At 45.1% G+C, this 22,564-nt stretch overlaps 1 protein-coding gene across 4 annotated transcripts in view; it reads right to left on the minus strand.

The window, feature by feature from the left end:
- WDR97 (WD repeat domain 97) overlaps positions 1-22,564 on the minus strand; it is a 197,391-nt gene that overhangs the window by 166,969 nt on the left and 7,858 nt on the right. For all 4 annotated transcript variants that reach the window (XM_033934237.1, XM_033934239.1, XM_033934238.1 and 1 more), the window contains exon 3: positions 10,299-10,414. In XM_033934237.1, coding sequence (XP_033790128.1) covers positions 10,299-10,414 — 116 coding nt within the window. The remainder of the gene's footprint in view (positions 1-10,298; positions 10,415-22,564) is intronic.

Genomic DNA, 22,564 nt, shown 5'->3' on the forward strand with positions numbered 1-22,564 from the left:
AAGAGATGGCTCAGTAGTGATATGATAGAGGTCTATAAAATAATGAGTGGAGTGAAAAGGGTAGATGTGAATTGTTTGTTCACGCTTTTCCAAAAATAATAGGACTTGGGAGCATGCAATGAAGCTACTAAGTAGTACATTTAAAACAAACTGGAGAAAACTCTGGAATTTGTTGCCAGAGAATGTGATAAAATCAGTTAGCTTAGCAGGGTTTAAAAAAGGTTTGGACAATATCCTAAAAGAGAAGTCCATGGCTTGGAGAAATCCACTGCTTATTCCTAGGATAAGCAGCATAAATCCTGTTTTACTCCTTGGGATCTAGCTAGGTACTTGGGACCTGGGTTGGCCACTGTTGAAAACAGGATCCTGGGCATGATGGACCTTCAGTCTGTCCCAATATGGCAATTCTTATGTTCTATTTCTGTAGATAACACTCATCCTCCTCATTGGCTCGCAACCTCAGAGTCATCTTTGATTCATCTCTCCTTTTCTTCACATATCCAACGGACCGCCAAAACCTGTTGTTTCTTTCTCTTACATCATTGCTAAAATTCATCCTTTCCTTTTGGAGCACACTGCTACGACCCTCATCCACAGTCTCATCACCCAAGTTTCAAGTTTATTAGGATTTTCTATCCCGCCTATCAAGGTTATCTAAGCGGTTTTACAATCAGGTACTCAAACATTTTCCCTGTCTGTCCTGGTGGGCTCACAATCTATCTAACGTGCCTAGACTACTGCAACTTGCTTCTCATAGGTCTTCTGCTAAACCATCTGTCTCCCCTTCAATCTGTTCAGATTTCTGCTGCATGCCTCATATTCTGCCAGTGTCATTATGCTCACATTATCCCTCTCCTTAAGTCACTTCTTATCTGTTTCCTATAAGTGTATTCACTCTGCAGTTCCTCAGGATCTCTCCTCTCTTGTCTATCTCAGTGGGAGAAGCGCTAGCCACCAGTGACCATAACATGGTATGGTTTAATCTTAGGAAAAGCTTCCCTAGATCTCAAACAAGAACAAGGGTACTCAATTTCCGGGGCACTGACTTCGCACGCATGGGAGATTTCGTTCATCAGACACTACAGGGTCAAGAAGCAACCGATAATGTGGAAGCTATGTGGTCAACCTTGAAATCGACCCTTAAGGAGGCAACTATCCGCTACATTAAATCGGTGAATAAACAACAAAGAAACAAGAGACCCAAATGGTTCACTGATGAGGTCATGTGCCACGTCAAGGAGAAGAAAAGAGCATTTCTCTCATACAAATGCACCGGGGAGAAAGAAGCAAACATTGAATACAAGACAAAGTCCGCAGCGGTCAAAACAGCAGTCAGGGAGGCCAAACTTCGAATGGAAGAAACTCTAGCGAAGAACATTAAGAAAGGGGACAAATCCTTCTTCAGGTACATTAGCGACAGGAAGAAGAACACAAATGGGATAGTACGCCTTAGAACGTCAGACGGGAGTTATGTGGAAACAGATTCCGATAAAGCTAAACTGCTGAATGATTACTTCTGCTCTGTCTTTACCTGCGAGGCACCAGGGCACGGGCCACGGTTGGAAACAAAGCAAAGCATGGAAGATCCATTTCAGAATTTTGAGTTCACAACTGCTGATGTTTACAGAGAACTGTCAAGACTCAAGGTGAACAAAGCCATGGGACCGGACAATTTGCACCCAAGAGTGCTCAGAGAGCTATGCGATGTTCTAGTAAAACCGTTAGCCATGCTCTTCAATCTCTCCCTAAGTACGGGAAGAGTCCCCCTGGACTGGAAAACAGCTAACGTCGTTCCTCTGCACAAAAAGGGATGCAGAGCAGAGACTGCGAATTACCGACCAGTGAGTCTCACATCAATTGTGTGTAAACTCATGGAAACTCTACTTAAAGGTAAATCAGACACGATTTTGGATGAGGGAGACCTAAGGGATCCCCGTCAACATGGATTCACTAGGGGTAGATCATGCCAATCCAATCTTATCAGCTTCTTTGATTGGGTGACGGGAAAGCTAGACCAAGGAGAGTCTCTGGACATAGTATAGTTGGATTTCAGCAAAGCGTTTGACAGTGTCCCACACCGCAGACTATTAAACAAGATGAAATCGATGGGTTTAGGCGAGAAGCTAACTGCATGGGTCAGTGATTGGCTGAGTGGTAGACTTCAGAGGGTGGTGGTCAACGGCACCCTCTCTGAGACATCGGAGGTGACTAGCGGAGTACCGCAGGGCTCAGTCCTGGGACCATCCCTTTTCAACATATTCATAAGAGACTTGACCCGAGGGCTTCAGGGTAAAGTGACACTGTTCGCCGACGATGCCAAACTGTGTAATATAGTAAGTGAAAACAATCTTAAGGATAGTATGACGCAGGATCTGATCACGTTGGAAAACTGGTCCTCGACATGGCAGCTGGGCTTCAACGCTAAGAAATGTAAGGTCATGCATCTCGGCTGCGGAAATCCATGCAAAACTTACACCTTGAATGGAGAAACACTAGCTAGGACTTCAGAAGAATGGGACTTGGGAGTAATCGTCAGTGAAGACATGAAGGCTGCCAAACAAGTGGAGCAGGCCTCATCCAAGGCAAGGCAAATGTTGGGATGCATCAATAGAGGCTTCATCAGCCGCAAACCTGAAGTCATAATGCCGCTCTACAGAACCATGGTGAGACCTCACCTGGAATACTGTGTGCAATTTTGGAGACCGCACTACAAAAAAGATGTGCTTTGAGCTGAATCGGTCCAGCGAATGGCCACTAGAATGGTCTCCGGACTCAAGAGTCTCCCATACGAGGAAAGACTGGACAAACTGCGGCTCTACACTCTTGAGGAGCGTAGAGAAAGGGGAGACATGATTGAGACATTTAAGTACATCACAGGTCGTGTCGAGGCGGAAAGCGATATATTCTTCCCCAGGGGACCCTCGGTCACAAGGGGGCACCCGCTCAAACTCAGAGGAGGGAAATTTAATGGTGACATCAGGAAGTATTTCTTCACAGAAAGGATAGTAGATCACTGGAACAAACTTCCGGTACAGGTGGTCAAGGCCACCAGCGTGCTCGACTTTAAAAATAAATGGGACATCCCTACAGGGGTCGAGCTAAGGAACTGGGTCATTAGCACTCAGACTTGATGGGATGGGTCAGAAGAGTGAGCAGACTTGATGGGCTGTAGCCCTTTTCTGCCGTCATCTTTCTATGTTTCTATGTTTCTACCCCTTCCTGGGAATTTCATTCATTGGGTAAGCCTCTCTTGTCAGTTGCCTTCTCCTCTACTCCCGGAGAGCATAGCTGGTTTTAAGAACGGTATGGATAATTTCCTGGAGGAAAAGTCCATGTCTGTTATTGAGAAAGACATGGGGGAAGCCTCTGCTTGTCCTGGATTGGTAGCATGGAATGTTGCTACTCTGGGGATTCCGGAATCTTGCTACTCAGAGATTCTGGAGTGTTGCTTTTTTTTTTTTTTAATATAATTTTTATTGAAAAAGCAGTCAAAGACACACAACAGTGGTCCGGCATAGGACCATAGAACAGGTATAGCAACGAAGTAAAACAATAAGAAATACAAATGCCTCAAAGCAGAGGAGGTGCTATCGTAACAGCCAACATTTAGGCACACCCAAGCGATGGGATGAAAAATAAGAGTCTCGCCAAAACGAGTCACAAGAGGTGCCCCATAAAGCAACCTCCTCAAGATAAGAAAGACTGTAAAAACAATTTTGTCAATAGTAGAAACCCCACACCCTACAATCACCCACCCATCCTACATACAAAACTATCCCACACAATCAGTCCACACCATCCCCAACATCCACCCACCTAACACTCCACAGACATACCACAATCAACCGAGCTCGAGAGTCACCGGTCAGGGTGCATAGTAGAAGCCTCAGTCAAAGGGCCGCTCATATCCCAAAAGGGGATGGGGCTGTGAGTCAGCCTCAACTTGAAATGCTCTCCACAGGGAAACGTATACGACCCTATCACGTCCAGTAGAGGCCGCATGGGTTTGAATTTCAAAAGCAGCTAGTTCCCGCATTTTGTGAAGCCATTGAGTGAAGGATGCGGGCTCAGGCCCCACCCAATGGAAAAGCAACAGCTTTTTCACTGCTAAGAGTGCAGTGTACAAAAACTTCTGATATGGTGCGGTAAAGCCTGCAGCGGATATTTCCCCCATGTCACCCAACAATAAGAGGCCATAAGACCGGAGAATGGTCCTGCCAAGGAGGCCCTCAAGAAACGGGAGCACCTGGAGCAATAAAGCCGCATGGGGACACTCCAAAAACATGTGCAGTAGTGTGCCCCTCGCTCTCTGACAATGAGAGCAAGTGTCATCATCCCATAAACCCATGGCATTTCCCCGAGCCCTAGAGATGTAAGTCCGATGCAAGATCTTATATTGCATTTCCCTAAGGTCCATTGATCCCGTGAATTGAGTAAGGTTAGTAAAAAGGTCCAAAAATTGGGCCTCAGGAATGTCAAGAGCCAAATCTCGCGACCACCGGGCCGCAAGCCTAGGCAGATAGGAGGGAGGGAGAGCATTTTTAAGGAGCCTATACCTGGTGGACAATGTGTTTGTCTGAGAAGGTAAGAGGGCCAAGTAAGAGTCCAATTTCCCCATCGTCCAATGCTCTCCCCACCGCCGAGTCAGGGAAAAAAAGTAATGTCTGGCTTGCAAATAGGCCCAAAAATGCGTGTTCGGGAGGTCCCAACGAGTCTGAAGTTGTGGAAAGGTGGGGAAAGTCCCTGTTCCCTCGTCGGAGAGATGTCACAAGCTGACACAGCCCCGGGAGTCCCACAGTTGAAACCCTGAGGTACCCATCCCCGGGAGGAAGTCTACATTACCCACCAGAGGCAAGAAAGGAGATGCCTGTGTGCCTTCCGCCACCACCACCAGGCCTGTCTTAGCAGTTTCAGAAAAAGGAATCGATGATCCCCCCCAGGAAAAGACCGGGGGGACAAATGCAATAAAGAGACAAAGGAATGAGGAGCACACCATTCACGGATCCAACCTGGAGGAGAGTACCTATAGTGGCCAGAGATGCCCTCATGAACAAAGCGCAGCAGGGAAGCAACGTTGTGCCTGCGAATATCAGGGAGATTCAAATCACCTTGCCTAGAGTCCAGGGACAAGGTATCAAAACTGATTCGAGCCCGCTTGTGTCGCCATAAAAATGAAAGAAGAATAGACCGAAAGACTTGGACATCTCTGTTCAGAATCCAAAGCGGAATCGTTTGAAGCGGATATAAAAGTTTTGGGAGAAGCACCATTTTTAATAACGCCGCACGGCCCCAAAGGGAAAGAGGCAAGTCCTTCCATTTCTCACAAAGATTACGGATAGTCTCAATATGGTGGAGAACATTGTACTGGTAAAGGAGATGAGATTGGGTGCTCAAATAAACGCCAAGGTAGCGCATAGGCTTCCGAACCGGTGGAATCAGTAATGTATCATGCCAGGGCTCATGTCTATGAGAAGCCAGAGGCAGGAGTTCCGATTTGGCGCAATTAACCCGAAGGCCTGAGACTGTGCCAAAGTCTTGAACCAGCGAGAGAGCCTCCGGTAAGTGTAAGGGCGCGTGGTCTAAATATAACAAAATATCGTCTGCGAAAAGATTAATGCGGCTCTCCTTAGCTCCAACTTTAATACCAAGAATGAAAGGATGAGATCGAACTTTAATCGCCAGTGGTTCAATAGCCAGAAAAATAGTAGCGGGGACAGGGGGCATCCCTGGCGAGTACCTCGTTCAAGCGGGAAGGGTGAAGTAAGTTGTCCATTAATAAGAAGCTTAGCCTTGGGCAAAAAATAAAGACTGCGCACCCAGTCCAAAAACATGCCCTCCAGCCCATATTGCCCCATGACCCAAAAAAGGTATGACCAAGAGATGCTATCAAACGCCTTCTCCATATCTAGGCCTACAATAGCTGCATGGCTATCCCCCCCTCTGTGAGAGTAAATAGCCATCAAAGCTCTCGTAAGATTCATGGAGGCATATCTGCCAGGTACGAATCCCACCTGATCTTCATGGATAAGGAGGTGAAGGTATACATTCAGACGTTTGGCAAGTAACGCTGCGAGCAATTTTGCATCTTGGTTAAGAAGTGATATGGGCCTATAAGAGCCCACCTGAGACGGGTCCTTGCCCGGCTTGGGCAGCAGAACAACATGTGCCAGATTATAGCGGTCCACCCCCTTGTGGGAGTGCAAAGAATTAAAAGCCTCCGCCAGAGGGTGAGATATAACGTCAGACAAAATTTTATAGTATTCCAGCCCATAACCATCTGGCCCAGGTGATTTAGTCAATTTAAGCTCTTTTATACCCAATTCCACTTCAAGACTAGTAATGGGAGCATTCAGAGCTTGAATCTGGGTCGGGAGGAGTTTCGGAAGGATGACATCACTGAAAAAGCGGTCCCTATCCGTATCCGTCGAGGGCCGCTCTGCATACAGGTCCTTATAATACGTCACGAATTGTTGATGTATGTGTGTTTCCGTTGTATGAGTGTGACCCTGCATATCAGTAATAGCAGTGATGACTTGTCGCTTACGATGAGGGCAGACCAGGCGGGCTAACAACCGTCCAGCTCTCCCCCCCCCCCACCTGTGGAGATTATAGCGACGAAAGTACAAATCCCTCTCCGCTCGCTGTGTTAGGATCGCATCTATCTGCTGTCGGAGTGTACGTAAGCGTATACGATCGGCCTCCTGCAAGGTCCCCTGATGGCGCCTTCGCAACTGCTGGAACTCGCCCGACAGCAGTAGCAATTCCGCTTCCAGTTTCTTTTTCTTCCCCGTGACATAAGCGATAACAAAGCCCCGTAGTACTGCCTTGGATGCCTCCCAGAAGAGCCCCGGATCAAGATCAGGATCAGAATTGGTGCTACAGTAATCCAGCCATTTTTCCCTAAGGTATCTACGAAAGGCAAGATCTTTAAAGAGGTATCCCGGGAAACGCCATGTCCGTGTTGAAGAGTCAGCAGTAATTTGGAGGGATAGTGTCACGGGAGAATGATCAGAAAGAGGAACCTCCACTATCTCTACAGCACTAACCATGGGCAGCAGCGCAGGAGAGAGCAGGAAGTAGTCAAAACGTGTATAAAGATTATGGGGATTGGAGTAAAACGTATAAATACGTTCCATAGGATGGAATAGGCGCCAAATATCTAAGAGCCTCAGCTGCGTGGTCAGAAAATTAACTCCTTTACCCATGTGATCCTTAGGGAAGCGCTTGGCGGGGGCACAATCTTGAGAGGGATCCGCCATGATGTTAAAGTCGCCCCCCACAAGGACATGGTAACCCGGGTACTGCGCCAGCCGCGACATCAACCCTGAAAAATAGCTGTGATTATAGATGTTAGGGGCGTAAACATTACAAAGAAGATAAAGCCGTCCCCAAAGCTCTCCCAGCACTAGGACATATCGGCCCTCTTTGTCCTGTATAACCTTATGCAATTGAAACGGGAGTTGCTTATGGACCAAGACTGCTACCCCCCTTTGACGAGTGTTATAAGAAGAATAGTATACCTCCCCCACCCAATCCCTCCTAAGTTTCTCATGTTCTACAGGTGTGAGATGGGTCTCTTGTAGGAAGGCAATATCAATACGTTCCCTGCGAAACCAGGAGAGTATTTTCTTTCGTTTGACCGGGGAATGGATCCCATCCACATTAAGGGAGGAAAGTTTTAAATTAACCATGGTCCCCCCACCAAAGAACAATAGGAGCAGAAATGTCAATCAAATAAGAGAAGAGGAAGAGCCCCCCAGCAAGGCCCCCCCCCGTCAAATCACCAAAGATGGCATGTACCAGCAAATGAGAAAAAACCGGTGCTCTCGAGACTCCATTCATACATCCCCATACATACCCCCCCCCCCCCCGACACCCCCCCACCCTCCTCTTCCCATCCACCCCCCCTCAACATACTCCAACCTTCCAGTACCCAACCCAACCAGAAAACCATGATGTAACCAGAACCCCGTACCCCCTCCCCCCCAGAAACAAAGTGCAGCATGATGTCCGTACAGTCAGCACAAAAGTAATAAATGTAAACAAACTCGCTCCGGCAAGTATTAAGAAAACATAATGCCCAACAAGGACTCCCCAGCAGGCTGCAGAACAAGAGATTCAGACCCCCCGCAATGTGGAAACAAATCCATAGTCTACATAGAGGACTCCCCATGTACAGGCAGCAGGGAGATAGCCCCTGGTACGGATCTGTCCAGAAGCCAGGAGCCAAGAGCGGAAAGAAACCTCCATCAGCCAGCACTCCTCATGCACAGGTCCAAGAAATCCATCTCTCTCTGTCCCAGCAGCTGGTATAAAGTCCGTCGCCTCCCAAAAAGTTCGGGACAACAAATCAATCAAGCTTTCAGCAACCCCAGTCCTCTCAAGGGGCTGGCAGTCCCTCCAAGTAAGAGCGGAGCGCTGCTGGAGTATCCATCAGGACTACACCAGTGTTGGTTTGAATGCGCACTTTAGCAGGATATTGGAGAGTGAATTTAATCCCTCTGGCATGAAGCTGTGTACAGTAGGGCGCCAAAGCCCGTCTCTTCTCCGAGAGCCTGATGGAGAAATCCTGAAAAAGCAAGATCTTGGTGCCATTGTAATCCAGGGAGCGAGCTCGCCTGTATGCCTCCAGAATGCGAGCCTTAACAGCATAGTTGAGGAAGCGAGCTATGACTGGACGTGGTCGGGCTCCTTCAGCGCGTGGCGCCCCTATCCGATGTACCCTTTCCACATGCACTGGGCCTATGGAGGATGGAAGTCCGAGGGTTTGAGGCAGCCACGTGGCCATCAGGTCTGCCAACTCAGCATCACGGACCGACTCCAGCACCCCAATAAGCCGCAGGTTATTTCGGCGGCTGCCTCCTCAGCCCGATCATCCAGCTGCTGAATTTTTGTTTCCAAGGCCGCCAGACGTCCGTCCGCTGTTTCTGCCCGGTCTTCCTGCGCCGAGATCCGTTCTTCTGCTTGCTGGAGGCGCGCAGCGTGACCCGCAATGCTGTCTTTCACTTCCTCCAGCACTGCATGCAGTTTGGACAATTTTTCATCCAAAAGTTTTGAGAGGTGGCAGACCGAAACCTGCATGTCTTCATCGTGCTGGGCCGTACCTGCTGCGATCGGGCTGGGGGCCGCCATTTTCAGGGGCTTAGCAGACCTCTCTTTGCCAGGCCTCGGGGTCCTTATCGGCATACCGGCCGGCCACAGCGAATCCGCTCTCCTCCGAGACGCCCCAGAGAAGCAGGAGAAAACCCGATGCCGGATGGAGCAAATTAATGGCGATTTGTGCAGACTGTAAGCTAGTTCGGGGGTGTTTTCTTAGGCTTAGAGCGGAGCTCGGCTCACCGGCGTCTGATCAGCACGCGAGCATCACGTGACCCCTCTTCTGGAGTGTTGCTACTCCTTGGGTTTTGGCCAGGTCCTAGTGACCAGGATTGGCCACCGTAAGAACGGGTGACCCAGTAAGGCTATTCTTATGTTCTTATGAATTTCTATGCATAGAGATTCCACATTCATTGCACTTTATTTCCTTTCCTGCAGGACCTTTAGCCAGTTGCACTCTATGCCATACTTAGATACCCCCTCCACCAATTTGGTTCATTCCCTTCACAAATTTGATCCACCCTATCATTTAGATATCATTTGTACCATGACATTACAATGTCTCATTGATTTTCCTCCTTCCACCTTGTCTCCCAGACGCCCATTATCTTTACACAGTTGTCTACTGCCATACCTGTATATTCTAACTCTCCAATCTTATTTTTTAAATTTCTGGCATTTGTTTTCATTTGTATTAACAACGTGTGCATCAGTTGACTGGGTTGGGGGGAGTGGCAATTTGGTATCATTTATCTCTGTCTGTTCTTTATCTAAATGTCCTGGGCTACTTCAGCCTATTCCATAATATCTCTGTTAGGGTATTCTAAATCAGTATGCAAAATTGTGTAAAAAAACCAAGGACTATAAACCACATTCCAGCACCATTTCTAGCTTAAAAAAACATTCTACCTGTAAAATATCAAATTTAAAAATATTGATCAAATGGAATGTTGCTACTCTTTGGGTTTTGGCCAGGTACTAGTGACCTGGATTGGCCACCGCTAGATGGACCATTGGTCTGACCCAGTAAAACTATTCTTGTGTAATGGAACCCTCTAGTCCAGACTAGCCTTCTGTCCTTGAATATCCCCTTCCCCTTCTCTCATGTCCTCCTTATCCCCTCTTACATACTTCCCCCAGTCCATTTTCTCCCCATGCCAGCTCTACTTACCCCTCCCCCTCTGAAATCACCATGGATGTACCTTATATACAGTAGATCTAAGGTGTCTTCTCAGCGAGGCCCATAGTGTTTTCGCTTTGCTTGGAGGCTTGTCCTCTTCAACTAGTTGTGGGCTCTTGGGGGTGCTACGCCTTAAAACTGAAGGAGAAAGAACCAGGACTACAGTGACTAGGACAATGGACATTATCATGACAGAGGCACACATGCATCTTAATATCCTAGCATAGAGGTCACTTGACCTTTCATGTCTGCTTCCATTGTATGCAAATCAATCTCATGCATATTCATTGTGGAAATCTTGAAACCCCAACTGGGTTGTGGGCCTTGAGGACCGTAATTGTCCATCCCTGCCCTAAATGGATAGTGCTCCTCTGACCATGATGGAACTATCCAAATAATAAAATCAACTCAAGGTATATAGTATGACAGAATCACTGCAATCACCAACATAAGTGGAGAAAAAGAGACCTCAGAAAAAATGAGCCCACATAATTCAGCACCTCAAGTCATGCAAATTGGGGCTCAGTACAGACAATGGTCAAAATTCCATTCATTCAGGATTGCAGAATAATTTCCTCAAACACAGAAATAGCTCAGGACTAAATCAATGCAAACATTTTAAAGTTGGTGCAAGGAGTCATTCCAAAAGCCAAACTTTCAGCAACCAGACTCGACAGTGGCCCTGTTTCGCACAAAGCTCTCACGAGTTTTGGCATATATCCTAAGCTAATCTAATCTAAACTAAGGCTTGGCTTTATTAAACTGAGTCATCATTCTAAGAAACTAGAAAGAACTGTCCTGTTCAACGCCAGAGTGGTCCATGGATGGGTCTTGGGCAGAACCAGAGATCATCTGGTTAGCAGCAGGTTTGCTGTCCTGACCTGTCTCTGAGTGGCGATCTGATTCGAGGTCTTACTCCAGACATTCAGACAGACAGGGTTTCAGGATCTCTATAATGAATATGTATCAGATCGATTTGCGTATTCAAATCATTCGTTTAGCAGTGGATGTGTGAACATAAACTGAAACTGAGCCCCATGAAAACTACGCTCCACGCTCATTCAATTCCTATGGGCGGCCCGCACTTCTGATGCCTTTTTTTAGGCATCAGTGAGACTGGTGTAATCATTCGCCATACTGATCATGATTTTGTTACCACTATAAAATTGTTGGGGGTAGTCTTGGACATCGGCCTTTCCATGCAATTGCAGGTGAACTCTTTGGTCCAGAGGGATTTTTTATGATGTGTAAACTTCGGTGGGTTATTTCTCCAAGGCAAAGTTCAGGTTCCTGGTCCATGCTTTCATTTTAAGCATGCTGGATTATTGTAATGTTATTTATTTGGGCTGTCCACACCGCTTCGTGGTTAATTTTATCCTTGAAGAAATCTGATCATAATTCTCCTCAAATTTTATGAAGCTTCACTGGTTACCAGTGTGGGTCAAAGTGTTATTGAAATCCACCTGTTTGCTGTATAGAATTGTATGGATTGGTTCCGTTCTATTGGGTGGGTCATTTTGGGCCAGATTCTGGGGCCTAAATCAGCAGCTGCCTTAAAAGCGGCCGCTGATCGCCTGTCAATCATTCGAGAGCGCTGGTTATAGAATCGTGCCTATTCAGTTAAGATAGGTGGCTGAAATGTAGGTCCAGAAAACCCTGGCCTACATTTCAGTTGCTTATCTTTGCTGCTGAACTGCAGCAGCTGATCGCGACAGGAGAATTTCTCCCCTCCCCCATCAGCTGAGCAGCAGGGACTCCCCCAAAGACACGATTGACAGGAAATCCGACTTGGGGAGTTCATGCTGCTCAGCTGATGGGGGAGGGGGGAATTCCACTGCTGTGATTGGCTGCTGCAGTATAGTGGCAAAGATAGGCAGCTGAAATGTAGACCAGGGTTTTCCAGGCCTACATTTCAGCCATCTATCTTGGCGTGAATCACATCCGAGTGGCCACTTTAGCCCGCCTAGCACCACTTCTGGCATTGGCCACACCTACATTGGCGTTCGGCAGCCTACAGTGGCTACCTAACTGTGATTCCAGCAGACAATTCAGCCGCCTTTAATTTAGGGGTCAATAGGCGTTTCAACACTGCCGTTTCTGACTGCATTTTTCAATTACTTATGTATTGGCAGGGCACCTACCAACGCTTAAGTTTAGGCGCTGGTTATAGAATTTTCCCTTTTGTGTTTACCCCTTTTGGATGTGTTATACAAACTGTTAACCGCTTTGCTTTTCCCTCAGTAAGAGGTAGGATTAGGCATCATTATATGGATAGCAATGCTAGAAAAGGTTCAAAGAAGAGCGACCAAGATGGTAAAGGGGATGGAACTCCTCTCGTATGAGGAAAGACTAAAAAGGTTAGGGCTCTTCAGCTTGGAAAAGAGACGGCTGAGGGGAGATACGATTGAAGTCTACAAAATCCTGAGTGGAGTAGAACGGGTACAAGTAGATCGATTTTTCACTCTGTCAAAAATGACAAAAACTAGGGGACACTTGATGAAGTTACAGGGAAATACTTTTAAAACCAATAGGAGGAACTATTTTTCCACTCAGAAAATAATTAAGCTCTGGAACGCATTGCCAGATGTTGTGGTAAAAGCGGATAGCGTAGCTGGTTTTAAGAAAGGTTTGGACAAGTTCCTGGAGGAAAAGTCCATAGTCTGTTACTGAGAAAGATATGGGGGAAGCTACTGCTTGCCCTGGATCGGTAGCATAGAACAGTGGTTCCCAACCCTGTCCTGGGGGACCACCAGCCATTCGGGTTTTCAAGATATCCCTAATGAATATGCATGACAGTGATTTGCATATAATGGCAAGTGACAGGTATGCAAATCTCTCTCATGCATATTCATTAGGGATATCTTGAACACTTGACTGGCTGGTGGACCCCCAGGACAGGGTTGGGAACCAGTGGCATAGAATCTTGCTACTCCTTGGGTTTTGGCCAGGTACTAGGGACCTGGATGCCAACGCGAGAACAGGCTACTGGGCTTGATGGATGGACCATTGGTCTGACCCTGTTCTTATAAATGGTACGAATGTGGGGTGAGTTTTCTGTGATTCTTTTGCATTTTGCATCTTATGGAGATTTTAGGCGACGTGTGAAAACTTTCGTAAATTTGTTCTATAAGATATTTGGTGATTAGTTTTGAGTGATTGTATTATATGTTTCCGATTATTACCCCTTTTTCTTTGTTATCCACACTGACTGGAAGATTATTACAGAATATAAATAAATTGTTATATTATAGAATATTTAGTACATCCACTTTTTCATCATTGCTTCAAACATAGACTTTATGGTTTATTAGGTTTTGATATACCACCTATCAAAAAAGAGCATAAGAATTGCTATACTGGGGCAGACTGAAGTTCCGTCAAGCCCAGTATCCTGTTTACCTAGCTAGATTTTATGCTGCTTATCCTAGGAACAAGCAGTGGATTTCTCCAAACCATCTCAATAATGGCCTATGGACTTCTCTTTTAGGAAATTGTCCATCTTTTTTAAACCCCGCTAAGCTAACTGATTTTATCACATTCTCCGGCAATGAATTCCAGAGCTGAATTAGACATTGTGTGAATAAATATTTTCTCTGGTTTGTTTTAAATCTACTACTTAGTAGCTTCATCGCATGCAAGTGATGCAAGTGATTCACATCTCCACTCCACTCAGTATTTTATAGACCTCTATCATATCACCCCTGAGCCATCTCTTCTCCAAGCTGAAGATTCAACTTCTCCTCATAGGGTAGTCCTTTTATTATTTCGTTGCCCTTCACTACCTTTTATAATTCCGCTATATCTTTTTTGAGATATGGCAACCAGAATTGCACACAGTATTCGAGGTATGGCAGTACCATAGAGAACATAAGAATATAAGAGTTGCCGCTGCTGGGTCAGACCGGTGGTCCATCCTGCCCAGCAGTTCGCTCATGCGGCAGCCCCCAGGTTAAAGACCAGTGCTCTAAATGAGTCCAGCCTCACCTGCGTACGTCCCAGTTTAGCAGGAACTTGTCCAGCTTAGTCTTGAATCCCTGGAGGGTGTTTTCCCCTACAAAAGCCTCCGGAAGAGCGTTCCAGCTCTCCACCACTCTCTGGGTGAAGAAGAACTTCCTTATGTTTGTACGGAATCTATCGCCTTTCAACTTTAGAGAGTGCCCTCTCGTTCTCCCTACCTGGAGAGGGTGAACAATCTGTCTTTATCTGCTAAGTCAGTATTTTGAATCGTGTCCCCTCTCAGTCTCCTCTTTTCAAGGGAGAAGAGGCCCAGTTTCTCCAATCTCTCACTAAACGGCAACTCCTCCAGCCCCTTAACCATTTTAGTCGCTCTTCTCTGGACCTTTTCGAGTAGTACCGTGTCCTTCTTCATGTAGGGCGATCACTGCTGGATGCAGCACTCCAGGTGAGGGCGCACCATGGCCCGGTACAGCGGCATGATAACCTTCTCCGATCTATTCGTGATCCCCTTCTTAATCATTCCTAGGATTCTGTTCGCCCTTTTTGCTGCCGCTGTGCATTGTGCAGACAGCTTCATGGACTTGTCAATCAGAACTCCCAAGTCCCTTTCCTGGGAGGTCTCTCCAAGTACCACCCCGGACATCCTGTATTCGTGCATGAGATTTTTGTTTCCGACATGCATCACTTTGCACTTATCCACATTGAATTTCATTTGCCATGTCAATGCCCATTCCTCGAGCTTGATTATGTCACTTTGTAGATCTTTGCGATATAAGAGCATTATAACATTTTCATCTTTGTTTTCTATTCGTTTCCTGGTAATTCCTAACATTCTATTTGTTTTCTTAGTAGCCACCATACACTGATCTGAGAGTTTCAACGTATCCTCAACAATGGCACCTAGATAGCATCACATAGCTATAGTTGAATTTTCTCTTTCCCACATACAAGTATTATAATCAAGTTTGCAGATGATACAAAACTATGTCGGGCAGTTGGGTCACAAAAAGAAAGTGAAGATCTCCAGAAGGATCTAAATCAGCTTGAGGAATGGGCGGAAAAGTGGCAAATGAGGTTTAACATAGACAAATGCAAGGTGATGCACCTGGGTAAGAAAAATAAGGAACATGAATATAAAATGTTAGGTGTAACATTGGCCAAATCTGATCAAGAAAGGGACCTGGGGGTACTGATAGACAGGAACCTGAAGCTGTTGGCTCAATGTGCGGCGGCGGCAAAGAAAGCAAACAGAATGTTAGGTATGATAAAGAAGGGGATCACGAGTAGATCTGCGGCCGTTATAATGCCACTTTACAGAGCAATGGTCAGACCACACTTGGAATATTGTGTCCAACATTGGTCTCCATACCTAAAAAATGATATAATCCTGCTGGAAAGGGTGCAGAGGCGAGCCACGAAGCTAGTAAAAGGTATGGAAAATTTGAGCTACAAAGAACGACTCGAAGGACTGGGACTGTTCACCCTCGGGAGGAGGAGACTGCGAGGAGATATGATTGAGACTTTTAAAATACTGAATGGATTTGATAAAATTGAGCAAGAAACACCGTTGTTCACATTGTCAAAAGTGACACAGACAAGAGGTCATGGACTGAGGCTGAGGGGCAGCAGGCTCAGGACAAATGTCAGGAAATTCTATTTCACACAGCGAGTGGTGAACGCTTGGAATGCTCTCCCAGAGGAGGTGGTGACGGAGACTACCATTCTGGGTTTCAAGCGTGAGTTGGATGCACACCTCCTTGCAAATCACATTGAGGGATATGGGTAATCAGGGTCTCCATCTGGGAGCACCTGGCTTGGCCTCTGCGCGTGCAGGTCGCCAAAATAGATGGACCTAAAGTCTGATCCGGTGAAGGCGTTTCTAGTTAGTATTGGGGTTCACGAAGGGATTGGGCAACTTTCTGAAGAAAAGGGGATAGAAGAGTACGGATAGAGGACTACTACACAGGTCCTGGACCTGATGGGCCTCCGCGTGTGCGGACTGCTGGGCATGATGGACCTCTGGTCTGACCCAGCGAAGGCAATGCTTATGTGCTTATATATGTGGTTATCACTTTGCACTTACTCACATTAAACATTGTCTGCCATTTTGACGCCCAGTCTTCCAGTCTCACAAGGACCTCTTGCAATTTTTCACAATCTTCTTGCGATTTAACAACTTTGTATCATCAGCACATTTAATTATCTCACTAGTTACTCCTCTCTCTAGATCATTGATCAATATGTTAAAAAACAGCGGTCCCAGCACAGACCCCTGGGGAACATAGTAGCATAGTAGATGACGGCAGATAAAGACCCGAATGGTCCATCCAGTCTGCCCAACCTGATTCAATTTAAAATTTTATTTTTTTTTTCTTCTTAGCTATTTCTGGGCAAGAATCCAAAGCTTTACCCGGTACTGTGCTTGGGTTCCAACTGCCGAAATCTCTGTTAAGACTTACTCCAGCCCATCTACACCCTCCCAGCCATTGAAGCCCTCCCCTGCCCATCCTCCTCCAAACGGCCATGCACAGACACAGACCGTACAAGTCTGCCCAGTAACTGGCCTAGTTCAATATTTAATATTATTTTCTGATTCTAAATCTTCTGTGTTCATCCCACGCTTCTTTGAACTCAGTCACAGTTTTACTCTCCACCACCTCTCTCGGGAGCGCATTCCAGGCATCCACCACCCTCTCCGTAAAGTAGAATTTCCTAACATTGCCCCTGAATCTACCACCCCTCAACCTCAAATTATGTCCTCTGGTTTTACCATTTTCCTTTCTCTGGAAAAGATTTTGTTCTATGTTAATACCCTTTAAGTATTTGAACGTCTGAATCATATCTCCCCTGTCTCTCCTTTCCTCTAGGGTATACATATTCAGGGCTTCCAGTCTCTCCTCATACGTCTTCTGGCACAAGCCTCCTATCATTTTCGTCGCCCTCCTCTGGACCGCCTCAAGTCTTCTTACGTCCTTCGCCAGATACGGTCTCCAAAACTGAACACAATGCTCCAAGTGGGACCTCACCAATGACCTGTACAGGGGCATCAACACCTTCTTCCTTCTACTGACTACGCCTCTCTTTATACAGCCCAGCATCCTTCTGGCAGCAGCCACTGCCTTGTCACACTGCTTTTTTGCCTATAGATCTTTGGACACTATAACCCCAAGGTCCCTCTCCCCGTCCGTGCATATCAGCTTCTCTCCTCCCAGCATATACGGTTCCTTCCTATTATTAATCCCCAAATGCATTACTCTGCATATCTTTGCATTGAATTTTAGTTGCCAGGCATTAGACCATTCCTCTAACTTTTGCAGATCCTTTTTCATATTTTCCACTCCCTCTTCGGTGTCTACTCTGTTACAAATCTTGGTATCATCTGCAAAAAGGCACAGTTTTCCTTCTAACCCTTCAGCAATGTCACTCACAAACATATTGAACAGGATTGGCCCCAGCACCAAACCCTGAGGGACTCCACTAGTCACCTTTCCTTCCTTCGAGCGACTGCCATTAACCATCACCCTCTGGCATCTGTCCGACCACCAGTTTCTGACCCAGTTCACCACTTTGGGTCCTAACTTCAGCCCTTCAAGTTTGTTCAACAGCCTCCTATGAGGAACTGTATCAAAGGCTTTGCTGAAATCCAAGTAAATTACATCTAGCATATGTCCTCAATCCAGCTCTCTGGTCACCCAATCAAAAAATTCAATCAGGTTCGTTTGGCACGATTTACCTTTTGTAAAGCCATGTTGCCTCGGATCCTGTAACCCATTAGATTCAAGGAAGTACACTATCCTTTCTTTCAGCAACACTTCCATTATTTTTCCAACAACTGAAGTGAGGCTCACCGGCCTGTAGTTTCCTGCTTCATCCCTATGACCACTTTTATGAATAGGGATCACATCCGCTCTCCTCCAATCCCCAGGAATCACTCCCGTCTCCAGAGATTTGTTGAACAAGTCTTTAATAGGACTCGCCAGAACCTCTCTGAGCTCCCTTAGTATCCTGGGATGGATCCCGTCTGGTCCCATCACTTTGTCCACCTTCAGTTTTCAAGTTGCTCAATAAACACCCTCCTCCGTGAACGGCGCAGAATCTACTCCATTTTCTCGTGTAACTTTGCCAGACAATCTCGGTCCTTCTCCAGGATTTTCTTCTGTGAACACAGAACAGAAGTATTTGTTTAGCACATTTGCTTTTTCCTCATCATTCTCCACATATTTGTTCCCATCATCTTTTAGCCTAGCAATTCCATTTTTTATCTTCCTCCTTTCACTAATATATCAGAAAAAAATTTTTATCTCCCTTTTTTACATTTTTAGCCATTTGTTCTTCCGCCTGTGCCTTCGCCAAATGTATCTCTCTCTTGGCTTCTTTCAGTTTCACCCTGTAGTCCTTTCTGCTCTCCTCTTCTTGGGGTTTTTTATATTTCATGAACGCCAGCTCTTTCGCCTTTATTTTCTCAGCCACTAGGTAGGAGAACCATATCGGCTTCCTTTTTCTCTTGTTTTTATTGATTTTCTTCACATAAAGGTCCGTAGCCATTTTTATCGCTCCTTTCAGCTTAGACCACTGTCTTTCCACTTCTCTTATGTCCTCCCATCCTAACAGCTCTTTCTTCAGGTACTTTCCCATTGCATTAAAGTCCGTATGTTTGAAATCTAGGACTTTAAGCATCGTGCGGCCGCTCTCCACTTTAGCCGTTATATCAAACCAAACCGTTTGATGATCGCTATTTCCCAGGTGAGCACCTACTCGAACATTAGAGATACTCTCTCCATTTGTGAGGACCAGATTCAATATCGCTTTTTCCCTTGTGGGTTCCGTCACCATTTGTCTGAGCAGATCCTCTTGAAAGGCATCCACAATCTCCCTACTTTTTTCCGATTCCGCAGACGGAACATTCCAGTCCGCATCCGGCAGGTAGAAATCTCCCAACAGCAGAACTTCCTCTTTCCTTCCAAACTTTTGGATATCCACAATCAGATCCTTATCAATTTGCTGCGATTGAGTCGGAGGTCTGTAGACTACACCCACGTAGATAGAAGTTCCATCTTCTCTTTTCAGAGCAATTCATATTGCTTCTTCCTCTCCCTAGGTCCCTTGCATTTCGGTCGCTTGGATATTGATCTTTATATAGAGAGCTACTCCTCCACCTTTTTGACCATCTCTATCCTTCCTAAAAAGATTATATCCCGGTATGTTTGCATCTCATCCATGTGATTCACTGAACCATGTCTCTGTGATAGCGACAATATCTAGATCTGCCTCTAACATCAGGGCTTGCAGATCATGAACTTTGTTGCTTAGACTGCGAGCATTTGTGGTCATCGCTTTCCAGCTATTTTTCAGCGATAATCTCCTTTTTCGTATGGATTTTTGTGTCGTTTCACTTTCCGTTGCAATACTAAGAAATGAGTTGCTGATATTGCTTATGTTGCAGCCTTTACTACTATCACATCTTTTCTTTTGCCGGGGGTGGTCTCTATAATTGTCCTTTGTACATACACCACCCCCACCTTCTAGTTTAAATGCCTAGAAAAATATTGTCTAAATTTCTCTGCAAGGTTTCTTTTTCCTGCTGTAGTAATATGTAGCCCATCAGTGCAATATAGCTTCTTGTCCTTCCATGTATTTCCCCATCCTCCTATGTACCTGAAGCCTTCTTGATGACACCAGGCTCCGAGCCATCTATTGAAGTCCTCTGTGTTTTTCACTCTTTGCTCTCCCTTTCCATATGCAGGCAGTATTTCAGAAAAAGCTAAAGTCTTTTCAAAAGGTTTCACGCCCTCACCAAGCTCCCGAAAAGCTTTCTGTGCTGCAAGTGTGGAGTTGTTGGCCAGGTCATTTGTTCCCAGATGAATAACAACATCAGTGTTAAAATCCTTAGTTTCTTCCTTAATTATAGTCAGTATTTGCCTGGAACTCCTGGTAACTGAGGATCCTGGAATACATTTCACTATTTTGGTCTCCTCGCCTTGTGTTCCAAGGTTAATGCCTCTGATGATGGAATCCCCCAACAGTAATAGTTTTATGTTTTTGGCTTTTTTATTTGTACTTAGGGTGCGCTTGTTCTCTTGAGTTACCTTCATTGGTTCCAGTCCCACCTCCCTTCTGTTTTCTTGAGTATCGCAGTGCACTAGTGGAACGAAGGAATTCTGTAGAGGTAATATAAGTGAAGGTGGATGTTTCTGTGTTACATGTCGCAGTCTTCCTGAGCCTACTGTGACCCATTTATTCCTTGGCTGTTTTATTCTTTGAGGTAGAGGTGGTAAGTTGGTATGATTTTGTGGAATAATGGAAGCTGCTTTAATTGTATTCAATTCCTGTTTAAGTTTGCAGAGCTCCTCCTTAATACTGGCAAGTTGAAGACAGATGGGGGCAAGCCTTAAGCCTCCAAATTAAAGCACCACAGTGATTGCATAGAATAAAGGTCATCTTGATTGGTTGTGAAGTGACTTGATTTGAGTAGTCCTGACTATATGGGTCTCTATATATGAATAGTGGTCCCTGGGGTTGGTGGGTCTATAAGTCTTACCCTTATTCCTATGAAGGGAAAGGGAAAGAGGAAATAAGATTTAACAGAGGAAAGAGAAGGGTTTATTTTTTTTGTACTTTTTTTTTAGTAAGAAACAGGGATGAGAAGAGAAATTAAGCAGATATAATGCTGAAAACCAGTGAAAAGAGCAGAATATGAAATGCAGAGCGACTTATCTTATTGAATGAAGTTCCAGGGCAGCCTTGTTCACAGCAATGTCCCAAAGATAATGCAATTAACCTTAGAAGTAAAACAGAGCCCCTCCCTTCTCCACCTAATCAGCAGAAAACAATGGCTGAATACTAGTAAGACAGAAATATAGGCTCTATACCACCAACACAGGATTTATAACAGGATTTTCCCTACTTTAGTCACCCTGAGCCACAGGCACCAGGATTTAATTAGAGTTAACAAAGTCTTACCCTTTTTCCTATGAAGAGGAAGAGGGAATAAGATTTAACAGAGGAAAGAGAAGGGTTTATTTTTTGTGCTTTTTTATTTTTTTTTTTTAGTAAGAAACAGGGAGGAGAAGAGAAATTAAGCAGATATAATGCTGAAAACCAGTGAAAAGAGCAGAATATGAAATGCAGAGCAACTTATCTTATTGAAGTTCCAGGGCAGCCTTGTTCACAGCAATGTCCCAAAGATAATGGGAACCCCACGATTTATTATTGCTGATGCCATGAGAATTACTTTATAAGGAGGAAAAAAGCCTCATATCCGCATTCAAAGCCAGACCAAATCTTGCTTAACATAGAGTGGTTCCAGCTGTAACATATTATGGTCATTATGTAGAGTGGTGGTCGTTCCTTAAGCTGGCAGATGACGTATCTTGATGGGGCCATGTTCTAGAGGCAGGAAAGAAATTTGTAGCCAGTACTTTATCGGTGTGGACTTTTCGGTCCTGGTCTGTACTCTTATTTTGTTAACAAAGCTGATATAAGGTATTTATTAAAGTAGTTAGATTCTGATATACAGTAATTACTGAATGTTTGTTATTATTCTGTGAATCGATAAACATATTTAGCATTTCATTTTGATAGTCCTGTATTTATGTTTGCTATATTTCTAATTCCCTCTCCCGAAGAAGCAGTCATAGTGAAACTCGAGTCGGGAGGGAGACTCGTTTATCGCAGCTTCAGGACTGTGTACCGGTATATCTGTTTCCCAAATACATTTAACGAGGCTGTTCCGGTTTGGACCAATCAACATTTTCCCGCCAAACACATTCAGCTAAGTGGTTTTCGACATTTGATTGATAATCACATTAACAATGATTTATTGCTTGAAGTGTTGGCGGCAGGGCTAACAGATGCTATGATGGTCCTACGGAACAACTTAAATCTGTTCACATCATTTGGGCATTTTATTGGCTGTGGGTCTGTTCACTGTTAAACACTATATTGTTATTTAAAAGTTTATAGTCAACTGTGATTTGGTTAGGATTTATTATAATTATTTTCAGTCAGATTCCACAGTGAATATGCATGAAAGAGAATTTGCATACAATGGAAGCAGCACTGGTACAAATCAATTTCATGCATATTCATGGTGAATATCCTGAAAACCTGACAGGCAAGGGGGGACTCCAGGACCGACTTGGGAACCCTTGGTCTACAGTTGTCGCTAACAGCGCTCACTTCTAAAGAGTTGCTTAAAATTACAATAGTACAAATATCTGACTAGAAAGTTTAAATAAATTGCCTCAGACTTCAAGATCCTTCACTGGTTATGAACTGCTCCTTAAAGAAATGAGCAGAGGAAGTGACGTGACATTAAAAAAAGCATTGTGA

The sequence above is a fragment of the Geotrypetes seraphini genome, chromosome 2 (genome assembly GCF_902459505.1).
Source record: "Geotrypetes seraphini chromosome 2, aGeoSer1.1, whole genome shotgun sequence".
Lineage (NCBI taxonomy): Eukaryota > Metazoa > Chordata > Amphibia > Gymnophiona > Dermophiidae > Geotrypetes > Geotrypetes seraphini.